This window comes from Diabrotica virgifera, chromosome 1 (assembly GCF_917563875.1).
Source record: "Diabrotica virgifera virgifera chromosome 1, PGI_DIABVI_V3a".
Taxonomy (NCBI): domain Eukaryota; kingdom Metazoa; phylum Arthropoda; class Insecta; order Coleoptera; family Chrysomelidae; genus Diabrotica; species Diabrotica virgifera.
The window spans coordinates 53,391,205-53,404,996 of record NC_065443.1 but is presented as its reverse complement, the minus strand read 5'-3'; the positions used below and the strand labels follow the sequence as shown (position 1 = coordinate 53,404,996).

Here is a 13,792-nt window from a genome sequence, read left to right as displayed (position 1 = left end):
ATCGCAAATGCTACGACCGCATCTGCAACGACACCAAATTTCGATGGTTTGTTAAGTACCCCAATATCCAACTTTGGTTGAAACACTAACCCAGATAGCAATATAAACTTGTTTCAAACTTGCAAGAAGTTTGATACATCAAATATGAAAGCTTGCTGCAGGTTTGCCATGGCAACTTTGCAAGCTTGCAGCAAGTTTAAATCAAACTTGCTAGTTGGTGTGTGACCAACTTGCATGAAGTTTGTTTTTTCAAACTTGATATAATAAACTTGCTGAAGGTTTGTTTTTGTTTTGTTGCATGAAGTTTGTTTTTTCAAACTTGATATAAACTTGCTTAAGGTTTGTTTTGACATACTAGCCACAATTTGAATAAAACAATGTGAATAAAAAATACAATACCATTTTATATAACTATTTATTCAGTAATCACTCAACTAAAATACAATCTATTGTCTAAAATTATTTATTGGAACTTACATTAAACCCGCTAGCGCTAGCTTCAGATTCCGATGCTCAGTTTTTTCTCAGCTCTGAAACAAATAAAATAAATTGTTATAAAGTCTTGCTGTGTGAACAGAATTAATATTTGCTATTAAAAGAGATAAAAACATGTTAAAGTAACAATTTTACAATAAAACCTAAAACTTATTTATAAATAATATATTATAATATGTTTATTTTAGACAGTATGTATGTAAATACAGTTAGACGCTACAAAAAACAAAAAAAATTACCTCAATTTCACCAAAGCCAAAAGAATACCTAATCCTAATCACCACAAGCAGGTGGGTCTATGAAAAACTGAAGAAAACAAGCTTCAGCTTAGTAATTAAAGTAAGTCTCGGTGAATTGTACGGTAAATGTAAAAAAATCAAAGAAAAATATCAACATAGGATAGGATACGATATACCTAACCACAAATTATCACCGCTGCTTGGCAGGATGGCAATGGCAGGTTACTTTTCCCGTGTTGCCAGCTGTCGAGTAAGCTTTTTCCCTCAACGTACCTTAAAAATTCCCACTTTTATGATAAAATTCCCTCCTATGCTCCTATTTAAAAAATCTGTGAAAATATGTTGAATTATTTTCAAATATTTTGATTTTTATAAATATTTTACAATTTGGACTGGAGCAAAGATTCCCTTATAAGTTAACTTTTTCCCTTTTATGTTGAAAATTCTCGCAGAAAGGGAAATTTACCACCAGTGGCAACACTCTCGTTTTCGTGGGCATGACATCAGTCAGGGCAAGTCAGGGTAACGAACGAAACCGAACCGAACCGACCGTAACGTGTAAGTTGTAAGTCAACCAAATAGATGGCACGCGTGACGTACGTGGCTTTGCAACTGTACGCTTGCAGCAAAGTTGCTACAAACTTGAATCATCATCTTTGTCATAACAATATTGCAGCAAACTTGACACAACCTTGCATCGTCATATTTGACGCAGCAATTTAAAATCAAAGAAGAATCAAACTTGCCACAAGTTTACATGCTATCTGGGAAAGTTCTAAGAAAAATCGGCATTTTGAAGGTTTCTCAATGTTCTAATAAACTGAATTTTGTAATTTTATGTCAACTATTTAGTTTTTGAATGGAGTGCAAAAAATCGAAAATATCGCGATTTTTGCACTAAATTGTTAATAATTAAAAAACGGACGCGAACGCTATGTAGGAAACAGGTAGGTTTTCTTCCTATAGGTCTACAATAACTAAAAAAGTAGTCAGCTACCTGGATCTTTGAGTGTCCCGAGAAAATCCTTATTACCCTGGACTATAGTGCCGGTGAATACCGTGGCAGTGGCCGGCTGCTGAACGATATTTTTTATCGTCACCGATAAGCGGTCGGCGTGTGTGAAATGTCCCGTTCTCGCATGTGGTTCGTTATCGAAATTTGGACGGCGATAATAATCGCCCGTTAAAAATCGATGTGTGTGTATTTAGCGTTTACATCTGTAGGACAAATAAAAATTTCTATTAATGCACAGGAATAAAATATTTATTGCCCAAAACAATTGTACAATTTTAGGTTATATTAATCAAATCGTTTATTTCTTGTAAATTTGTTAATTAGCTGTAATGCCCATTCCGGTTGATCCGTTGGAACCATATGACCTGCATTTCTCACCATAATTTCCGTTAAGTTTCCAGCTGTTTTAACATATCCAGCAACAACGTCTTTATTGTTGTCATCGCGCCACTGTCTTCTTTTTGCTTTCTTATAGATATCAGATCCACTAAATTTTAGTTTTTGTAAATAATTCACTGTCAACGGATACGGTACCATAATATCTAATTGTCCGTTGTAGATTAGGACCCTATAATAACTTAATAGCTCTGATACTTTTTGTGCTTCTGATTGTATCATGTCAATTAAGAGATTTTCAGAAACCTTAGTGTCATCAAACTTGGTATTGCCAACATGAATTGCCCTTCTTACTTCTTGCTTTCTTAAAAACTTATCAAGTGGTGTATTTTCAGCGGCTTCGTGAAATGTTTTATCATCTATATAATTGTACCAATTTATCGAACTTTCACCTATAATGGTACCCCATATCAGCCCCTGAATATGATACGCATAGGAATAATTTTTTGATTGAATGGCATTTATCCCTAAAAATATAATAACGTTAATAATTACTGCATAAATAGTTCATTGCCGAGAATTTTGATAATAAAGATTTTTAATAGTAAGCGAAAAAAATATTTATTACGGTACTATGACCGGTACTATGACGGGTAATATGACCCATATACACGCCAATGGTGAATATAAAATCCCTAATTGTATGTCAAAAAATGATTAACAACTATCTATTAAAATCTACAAAATTTCATTTGTATATCTCAACCGGTTTTAGAGCAATAAATAAATCGTCAGTTTGTAAGAAAAAAATGTAACATGCCGTATCTCGGAAACGAAACATCTGCGGACATATGTTTATAAAGCAAACGGTCATTATTTTTTCATGCAGAATTACCACTTACAGTTTGCGTTCTTATTTAGAAACACCCTGCACTTATGAAGAACATGGCTAGTTGTTAAATTACCTAACTTTCTTATTATCCAACCTAAACGATTGAATCAAAAAACATAATGTTAAGAAAACCTGAGGCTATAGTTGGGTTTTAATTTTAGTATTTCATACATGCTAAAATACTCCACAGGGTGTTGCGAACTTTGAGAAAAAACACAGTTTGATTGGTCCATCCAGTATACAATGAAAATTTACCTATTTAGCAACAATATTATTACAGCAATATTGTTAAAGAATAAGGCTATAACATATTAAAAAATCACTTAAATGAGACAAGAGGTTTAGAAAATTCGAGACATAAAATTAGCCAATTTTGTGGCCCGTCCGTTTTCTCTGACGCTCAGTGTATTAGGGCCAAACCAGACGCACCAACTTGCAGCGCTACTCTGTGGATCCACAAAGCAGCTTCCGATGATTGGCCGTGGGTTCTTATGTAAAGTGGACGTTGCACCCCAGACGAGCGACTGTGACTGTTGCCAGTCACAGTCACAGTGCCGACTTTAAATCGCGTTTACATGATGGCAATTGGCGAGACAATTGTCAGAAGACAACTGACTGGCATGAAATTATTTTCTTCGTGTAAACACTTCAGGCCAATTGCCTTGCCAACTGCCCTCACAATTGGCCCAAAATTCAGTTGTCTCCGGGAGTAGACTGAGGACAATAAGCTGCGCCCAGTGAGCCCCCCACCACTCGAAATCTCAATTGTCGCGACAATTGGCGCCGTGTGAACGGTGTAGGACAGTAGTGCTGTCTTGTTTTTTGCCAGTTCCCTCTAGATGACGAGCAGTCGGCCATGTTTTAGCTGTCTACTGCCATGGCAATAGTTGGCCCCGTGTAAACATCTTCTCTTCCAACTGGACTGGCCTCCGACAATCCGCAACCACGTGATGACAATTGTCCAATGACAATTGTCTCGCCAATTGCCATCGTGTAAACGCGACTTAAGAGCTCTGAGTAACGTGTTTTCGATACTAAAATATGGACTTGAAAGCTAAACACTGAAGCAAAAAATACGAAAGTATTTCATGTCAATACACTTTTTATTCATGTACCATATGCCATATGTCTTTCAGAACGTTGGTTACAATCATAGCTATCTTAATTTTATTCAAAATAGCCATGATGCTAACCAACTTTCTGAAAGCAAATGGTACATGAAGAAGAAGATTCTTTGACTATTTTTCCTAATACTTTCGTATTTCTTGTTTGGTGTTCAAATACCTATAGCTTATTTATGTGTTCTCGCTTCAGTGTCTAGCTGTGAAGTCCTTATTTTAGTATCGAAAACACGTAACATCTCAGAGCTCCTACTCTTAGCTCTAACCTAAGGTCAACAATATATACTCTCCGAGAAGAATACTGCCCTGTAACGTTTTAGCATAGGATTTTGTATTCCCACTGAGTAGGTGCATAGCAGTGGCGACGCGTGACTTTTTCTAAAGTGTTACCAAAACCAGACGTAAAAAAATCTTATTTAAAAAAATTATTTTGAACCTCCCAAATATAATTTTTTGTTTTCAATCCTGTAGGATAAAGTTAAACAAATCACTATTCCCAAATTATAGATATGTATGTAATTATGTATATGTAACAGGTATAACAATAAATATGAAACAAACTAAACATATATTATTCTACCATAAAATTAACATAGAAAAATGAAGTAGGAAAAAAAAACAGATTTTGAAAACTATTGTTTATATTTTAATTCTTCCATTTTCAATAATCTCATTTTTTTTTCTTCAAAATTATATATATAAAAAATATATATACAAGGAGAATTACTTTTCAAGTAGTTGATCAATTACGCAATACGCAGCAACATACTTCCATGTTTAAATGCACGCACACTGTAATATGTAATAGGTACTAAAGCAACGTTACCAATCTTCAAAATGGTTACAATACTGACATACACAACGTGCCCGCGCGCCGTGTCTAGAGGCGTCGCTTCTTCAAAATTTTCAGAAACGAGTTATTTAGACCCACGCGATTGCGAGGTTCTTCCTTCCTCTTGCGTTACCACTGCCAGAATTGGTAACAGCATAATAACGTGCAATGGATTCACCTATCTCGCCAATATTTTCGTGCGTCTAGTAGTTGGCTATTTACTGAATTAGGTAGATACTATTAACAAATATTTCTGTTGGTAAAAAATATAAATGGAATTATTTCATAGTAGTCATAAAATATTTATTTGCAAGATTTTTAACTATTACCAGTGGTAACAGTGGTTACATGGACGCTTCGCCAGTGGTGCATAGACCTGACAACGACTACGGAGCTTGCGCGATCTCCTCACCACCGCGGCCTCAACATCCCTCGTCAGGTCAACAATCCTGCCTGTAGGAAGAGTATATAATATTATATTCTTTGCGAGTATCAACGAGTATTTTGAAGTGACAAATAAACGTGACCATCTGTCCCATAGGTACAATCTTTTTCTAGGAGAGTATAATATATTCTTTGCTAAGGTCTTCATTCATTCGTCAAATAGTACAAAATAATAGATAAAAATAATCAAAATAAAAAAAATTACAACATCTGGGACACGTAATGAGGGTACAGCGATATGAAATGCTATGATTGATAAGAAGCTTGCTAATGCGCGTGATACACACGCAATCTATAAGTACGCGGGTTTAAAGATCGCGGACTTACTCGGCTCGCCAGTCGGTAGCAAAAAATTTAGAAACTGTCCTCGTGGTTGAATTTTTTATTTTCTGTGTACCTAATTTTGCTTTAATCTTATGTTTTTTAGTAGAGTTTGATTATTTTTTGATCAGGTTTTGTTAAATAGAAGAATAATTTGATTTTTTATAAGTGTGGTAAGCTGTTAAAATTATGATGTGAAGTATAGCACTTGTTTTTGATCTATTTTAATTTAATACAAGGTAGGCATAAACAAACAAAATATCATAGATAAGATGGTAATATTTTCATCAGGAGGATAAAACAGCCTATAAATAATTAGGTTTACTCAAAAACAAATAATCAAAATAATTTAGTATAGCTTAAAATAGTGTTTTACGGTTTTTTCAAAACTTATAAAATATAACTTGTCTCCTTTCAACAATAAACGATTTAATTATTTCTAGGCAATTTGCTTAATTAGTGAAAATATAAGTGTAACTTTAAACGCAATAACATGATGGCTCGAGGCTCGTGGCTCGTGGCAGTGATACACGTACGGGTTACGAGTAAGATTTCAAACTTGTTGGATCGACAGCGTACTTACTCGGCGGACTTAAAGTACGCGTACTTGCGATGATACACGCGCGAAAAAGGTCGCGAGCCATAAGTTCGCGTACTTACTCGCGTGTGTATCACCCCTTTAAGAGCGAAAGATAAGAGGAGGAAGGAATAAATGAAGGAGAAAAATTTAGGAAATAACTCTTCAGAGCAGCCGTAGATAAAAATATTGATGATAGTATTCAACCTCCGATTGTAAGAGGGCATTAAAAAAAAAAGGAGAATAATTACCGACGTAATGCTTCCACAAAATTCGGTTTTGAGGCCAATAAGTAAATTATTCATTTTTGTGATAAATATTTACTTGTTATTTATGTACGAATATTGTTGACTCTTTTAAGTAAAAAATTATGGTATATTAATTCATGAGAATATCAAAAACTCAAAGAAATAACGAGAATATCTTCATAAACGGAACCAAGGTCGATCGAGTAGACCGATATGCATATCTTGGAACAACGATTAACTCCACAGGTGATTACTTCCAGGAAATCAAAATTAGAATAGAAAAGGCTAGAGAAAATTTTAACAAAACGAGAAAAGTGCTCTGCACAAGAGATTTGAAGTTGGAGCTAAGAGTTAGGTTGGCTAGTTGCTAAGTTTTCTCGACTCTGCTTTATGGAATGGAAGCTTGTATCTTGAACGCAGCATCAACGAAAAAACTGGAGTGATTCGAGCTGTGGGTGTACAGAAGAATTCTGAAAATTTCGTGGACAGAACATGTCACAAACAAAGAGGTTCTGGGAAAGATGGATGAAGAAATGGATAATCTTAAATACCGTCGGTCAGTTGGCCAAGCAGTCTGAGACGCTCGATCGACAAATCTAGTGAATATAAAAAGGAAAACGTCGTAGTCTAACACTCTGAGAATCTACGACTTTGTTTGGAATAAGCTGGTATCTGATCGGCCTATTATGGGGTAGTGATGTTGATTATAGTTAGTTTCGAGTATTCGTTACAAATCGTTACTTTTGTATAAAGTAATCATTTACAGTATTCGTTAATTTGATTACTATGATTACTTTTGTAATTGAGTACCGGTAATCATATCGAGAATCGTATTTCTCAGTAGGTAGGTCAAGGGCGGATCCAGGACCGATTTTCGGGAGGGGCCATGAACTTTTTTGGGGAGGGGTACCAGGTTCTGGAGGTAATTTTTAAAAATTAGGGTTACAATGGTGAGTTTTAAGGTACTTTTCACATACTTTTCAGTGCCATAAAGACATTCAAAATTTAAAGTTATTAAAGTCAGTACCGATTCCTACACATTCCTTCGGATCCAAGGCAGTTCTTTCAACACGTTTAATACTATTTTCCCAATGCTTCTCTTGTCAGGCATTGTTTCCTCCTTTCTTGATTTTCATTAATTATTTTTATGTTCACATAAGCGCCAATGAACTTGACAAACTCTTCATGAATGTTGTTATTGTGTATGTATCTCAAATTTAGAGAAAGCTGTTCCATGTGGGATATGTCGGTCGTTTCATCAAATACGGCAGAGTAATAATGTGCACTTTGACTCTAATTCATTCTTTGTTCAATTATTTCCTCATCACAACATGTTATCAATTGATTTTGACTGGTACTACTAATGTTTGTTGCTCGGTAAGATGTTGTGGATATGTGTTGTTTGGGAGTCTTATTTCCTGATGCGATTTTAAATCTTAACAATTCCCCTCATTGCTAGGTCCAGCATCTTCGTCCAGAAGCAGAAGACCATCATCACTATGGCCTCTTAGAGAAATATTTTGTCGACCTAAGAACACTATAGACTCTACTATTGGTCGTAGTCTTTCTCTATTTTCTAGTATCTGTGTAGACCTGTGAGAGTCTATCTGGTTAATGACTGACTTTTGCGGGTTGAGATAACTTTGTAGAAAATCCCGCCCAACCTGAACGCACTCTTTGTGGTATGATGTTTTTTCATGGGTTTGTATGGCTCCGTCTTTGCCCATGAGTTTGGCGAAAAATGTTAAAGGTTTTGTGACAAGGCTTTGGGCTGTCATCCCTTTATTGTGACTATATTTTTCATTAGAAAAATAAAACGCAATACTTGCAAAGCAATCCCTTTTGAATGTGCTAAAGTATCAACCAACTTTATTCTAAGTGCTGGTGGCCCAAGTATAACTCTTCATTTCTTTTTTTATTTTTTTTGTGTACAGAATATGCAAATTCATACGATTTTGATTTACAAAACATAACATTTCATAACATTTTGATTTTCAAAACATCCTATGTCATTCTTGAAGCTTCCGTTACTGCTTTTGTTGAATTCTAGTTCAGAAGACATATTTATCCCCTGTTTTTTGTAAATATATATATGTGTTTGAAACTAAAAACATTTGAACTGCAAATATTTAAATGTCTTTTTTTTAATTCTCGGAGGGGGCCATGGCCCACATGGCCCTGGATCCGCCCTTGAGGTAGGTATAGGTATTCCGATATAACAACGACTTTCACCGATCTGTTTAAGGCATAAAAATAATTTGATTACAATGATTACTTTTGTTCCTTTTGTATTTGATTACCTGTAATCATATCGAGAGTCGTATTTCTCAGTCCTCACACTCACACCCTTAAAAGAGGTGACACACACGCGAGTAAGTACGCGAACTTATGGCTCGACGACCTTTTCGAGCGTGTGTCACCGCAAGTACGCGTACATTAAGTCCGCCGTCGATCCAGCAAGTTTGAAATTTTACTCGTAGTCTGTACGCGTATCACTGCGTCGAGCCACGAGCCGCGAGCCGTTATTTTATTGCGTTAAAGTTACACCTATGTTTTAACTAATTAAGCAAATTGCGTATAAATAATTGAATCGTTTATTTTTTAAAGGAGACAAGTTACATTTTATAAGTTTTTAGAAAACCGTAAAAAACTATTTTATGCTATTATACCAAATTATCTTAGATTATTTGTTTTTGAGTAAACCTACTTATTTATAGGCCTATCTTGTATTAAATTTTAATAGATCAAAAACAAGTGATATATTTCACATCATAATTTTGACAGCTTACCTCACTTACAAAAAATGAACGAATAAATGAACGACGGCGGTCTATTAGGACAATTTTTTTTTTTAAATAAAACGATATTTTTTTTTAAAATATAATGCAAAATGTAAGTGTTCATTTTAATGAAACGTAGGTACTGAAAATACCGACAATATCCCTAAGTCTGCCCGCGTTTAATATCTTTAAACCCGCGTACTTAAAGTTTGCGTGTGTGTCACGAGCTTAAAACGCTTCATACCGATAACGATATTCGATACACTCACTGTATAACACTCGTAAAATACCGGTCCCGTCCGTTACTCGCTGGAATACGATTGGTAGAAAGTAATCAAGTGTACTGTTTTTACATACAATAGTCGTTACTCGCTCTGATACGATTGGTACTAAGTAATCAAAGTAGATACAATAGTCGTTACTCGCTCTGATACGATTAGTACGAAGTAGGTAACGAAGTAATCAGAGTAATCAAAGTAGTCAAAGTAACGATTTGCCTCTCTGTATAGTAATCGTTACTTTCGGTATTAGTAAGTAACGAGTACTGTGTAACGAATACATACTTTTTCAACATATCTATTATGGGGGAGCGGTACGACAAGGCATAAGGGCTTGCGGCTCAGTTATACTCCTCTATAGATCCCTACCGGAAGGGTGTTGATGCTCAATAACGGTGTATGTATACATATTCTTAAATACCATCAAACCCAGAAAATTAAAATATCGGACAAGTGGAGAGAGATACAACTTGCTATAATTGATTATGCAGGGAAAAATTCAAGGAAAAAGAAGCATAGAGAGACAAATAATATCGCGGCTGCGCAACCTGAGAGAATGGTACCGATGTACATCAAATGGACTTTTCAGAGCAGCCGTCTCTAAAATCCGAATAGCTATGATGATTGCCGACCTCCGTCGCGGAGATGGCACGTGAAGAAGAAGAAGAATTTGTTTTGACATATACTAGCCGGCATAATAAGGTGGTATACCAACAGGTATGTAATTCTAGATTCTAGGTTCAGGTTCAATATGAATCGCCACCGTCCAGTTAATCAAAGACAGTTAGAAGCACTAGGTGAAGAACTCCCAGATTCTGATCTAGTAGAATGGTTTTCTGCTGGATCAAGCGACAATAATTATGACCCAACTTTCGATATATCAGCTGATAGATAGTAATACGTCGGATTCATTTTTGGTGGCGTCTATGAAAATAGCAGAAAACGTCTTACCTATATCAAAGTACAGTAAAGCCTAGACTCGCTTGTAGCTGTTGATAGAAATGTAGATACCGGGTACTTCTTGACGATATATTTTAACCTCCCCAGAATACTTTATTAGTTACAAGAATGTCAGATGGCTGCTAGTATTACCAAAGTAGATTTGTAATACGTATTTCCTCGGTTCCTCGTCTTTCGCCAGAGGACCAAAAAAGTTTCCGCATTAGTTTAACTTTGCAACATCTCATGGAATACGGAAAAAGGCTAATAACTTTCTTTTATCAACAATAATTACTGGCGACGAATATAGGTGCCATGATTATCTTATATTATTTGACCGTCAAGCACTAAGTCGAAAAGGTCAAGATAAATAGTCACTGGGTGTCATTTTTTCAGCAAGTCAATGATCGTTCTCATGTTGCCAAAGTAATGAAAAAAATCTAATTTCGTCGATCTAAAGAGATGGAGGATATTAGAGCATACACCCCTATAGTACAGATTCATCGTCTCGTGATTTTCACATGTTTGGATCACTGCAAAAGGCGCTAAAAGGTAATCGTTTTCCTTCGTACGAAGAAGTACAAAACACCGCAAAGGATTCTTCGAGCAACAGTTATAAGAATTCTTTAAGCAATGTACATATATGTTACCGGCCAAACCCTATTTCAGGACAAACCAGTTTGGCCTAGGCCAAACTAGTTTGTCCTAACCGCGTTAGGATAAACTAGTATGGCCTAGGCCAAACTAGTTTGTCCTATCGGTAGGCCAAACTAGTTTGTCCTAGGCCAAACTAGTTTATCATGATACAAATACACACACTTCAGGCCAAACTAGTTTGTCCTAACCGAGTTAGGATAAACTAGTATGGCCTAGGCCAAACTAGTTTGTCCTATCGGTAGGCCAAACTAGTTTGTCCTAGGCCAAACTAGTTTATCATGATACAAATACACACACTTTAGGCCAAACTAGTTTGGCCTAGGCCAAACTAGTTTATCCTGATATAAGGACGCACACTTCAGCCCAAACTAGTTTATCCTGAATGTATGTTTTTATATCAGGATAAACTAGTTAAGTCTTGTCTAAACCAATTTAATCTAGTCGAAAGTTCATAATTGATTACAGATTGGTTGCTGATTTAAACGTAAGTTTAGAAGACACTATTAAGAGTTGTAAGACTTTTAAGTATTTACGGTAAATGATAAACCGAGATGGCACTTGTATGAAAGAAATTGAAATGAAAATACTACGGAGAAAACAAGCCACGAAACGAAAGCACTCCATGGGGAGAACATGGAAGAACACTCTAACTAAAGAAAAACAAAAAAAGATTTTTCAGGGCATAGTGCTGAATATTCCCCTGCAAGAGCGGAAGAATGGCCAGTGACAACAATAATACAAAATACGAACAGTTGAATTGAAGTTTATGAGAAGGTGTCTACAAATTACCAGGCAGGATACAATAAGAACAGAGGAAATATGAAGAAAAACAGAAGTAGAATGCTCAATTACAAAAAAGATGTGGTAGTAAAAGTATAGCACTAAAATGGTGAACTGGTACCGGCATGTACAAAGAATGCCGGAGCACAGGTGGCCGGAAAGATTACTGGACTGGACCCGCAGGGAGGAAGACGTAGAGGAAGACCTGCTGTGAGATGGAAAACTCACATAGGAAATGCTATGATAGATAGAGACCTCAGAGATGGCAACTGGGAGAATAGAGTGCTATGGAAGACGAAATCGGCAAACTCATAATGGGAAAAAGCCAAGAAGAAGAAAGTAATTCAGCGAACTAGTACGGCTTAATATAAATAATAAATTGAAAAAAATACTTTGTTCTTGGAAAAATATTAATTTATATTAAAATTATAATTATTCATAACAAACAAACAATAATATTGAGTTATATTCGCGGTCGGACGGACAGACAGACTAGGTCAAATTTCTCACCTTTAGTACCATCCTTGGATTATAAGCTTTCATTTGACACCTCATTTGTCATTCTACCTGGTATAATGACGGAGGAGTTGAGTTCACGGAGAGACAGACAGACGGATAGACGGACGGACAGACGGACGTGGATAATTCAACGTTTTCACATTTTTTCAAAATTGGTGAAAACAATATTAATTCGTACTCGATTTTATTCGCAAATGTATTTTTTTTTTAATTTTTGAAGAAAACTTCATCATTTTATTTATTATTTTTTATATTATTTAATTATACCAGAATATATTGATTTATAGCATGTATCAATATCTTCACTCGATGTATCATATGATACAATATATCGATGTATAATTTTTTTTGCCATCCCTGTTAGGACGTGATTTGGAAATTCCCCGCATATAAAAGTCCTTACATGTTCGTTAAATTACTTTCAACTGGGCTAAATTGGTTTAGACTAGGCCGTACTAGTTTATCCTAAAGTATGAGTCTTTATGATATCAGGATAAACTAGTTTGGCCTAGGACAATCTAGTTTGGCCTATGCGCGATAGGACAAACTAGTTTGGCCTAGGCCATAGTAGTTTATCCTAACGCGCTTAGGACAAACTAGTTTGTCCTGAAATCGGGTTTGGCCGGTAACATATACATCGACTGGTAAAACATTGTGGTGGTAAGTATTTGTAGATATATTTACCAATAATTTTCTTCTGGGCAAAAAATGCGTTCCAACTGAACAAGCCTCGTATAAGCAAACAAGGCTGACTATAATACACGAAAGAAATTAAATTAGAAATTTAGAAATTCTCCATAGACCGGGCAATATCGTCGCCCCCGCTAGCGCAATTATTCCGATTCGATTTTTTTGCACAAACTTACTCAAAAAGAGGTCCTTATAACATATCCACAGGGTGCCGGGCGGTGCCGTGGTCGAAAAATTTTTTAAACAATTTTTTTTAAACAAATTCACAAAAATAATTTTTTTATTTCCAACAATTTTTTTTAGATAATTTGGGTCATTCTGAGCAAAAAAGGTCTCCTGTCATTTTTCTCTAAAATTGACTGTTGTCGAGTTATACGCGATTAAAAATTTTAAAAATGCGAAAATGGCCATTTTCAAGGCTTCATAACTCGATTAAAAATGATTATTATGAAATTCTAAAAGTGACAAAATCAAGATTCAAATACCTTCTTCAACGTCCTGAAGAGATTTTTGTCACTACTTTATTACAAAGCTGTTATTTTTAGTTATTAACAATTAGCGGTATAGTCCAACTCTATCGTCGCCCCCGTTAGCGGAACTATTTCGATTCGATTTTTTTTGCACAAACT

The 13,792-nt window shown here is 35.6% G+C and overlaps 1 protein-coding gene and 1 long non-coding RNA gene across 2 annotated transcripts in view; both read right to left on the bottom strand.

The window, feature by feature from the left end:
* Window positions 1-398: 398 nt before the first annotated feature.
* Window positions 399-1,497, bottom strand: LOC126887859 (uncharacterized). The gene is made up of 2 exons (XR_007699253.1): window positions 735-1,497; window positions 399-530 (listed from the first exon to the last, which is right to left on the bottom strand). It is a non-coding gene; the product is annotated as an uncharacterized LOC126887859 (long non-coding RNA).
* A 473-nt stretch (window positions 1,498-1,970) lies between these two features.
* Window positions 1,971-13,792, bottom strand: part of LOC114324963 (venom serine carboxypeptidase) — a 29,668-nt gene continuing 17,846 nt past the window's right edge. The window contains exon 3 of the mRNA XM_028272893.2: window positions 1,971-2,612. Coding sequence (XP_028128694.1) covers window positions 2,035-2,612 — 578 coding nt within the window. The 3' untranslated portion in view covers window positions 1,971-2,034. The remainder of the gene's footprint in view (window positions 2,613-13,792) is intronic.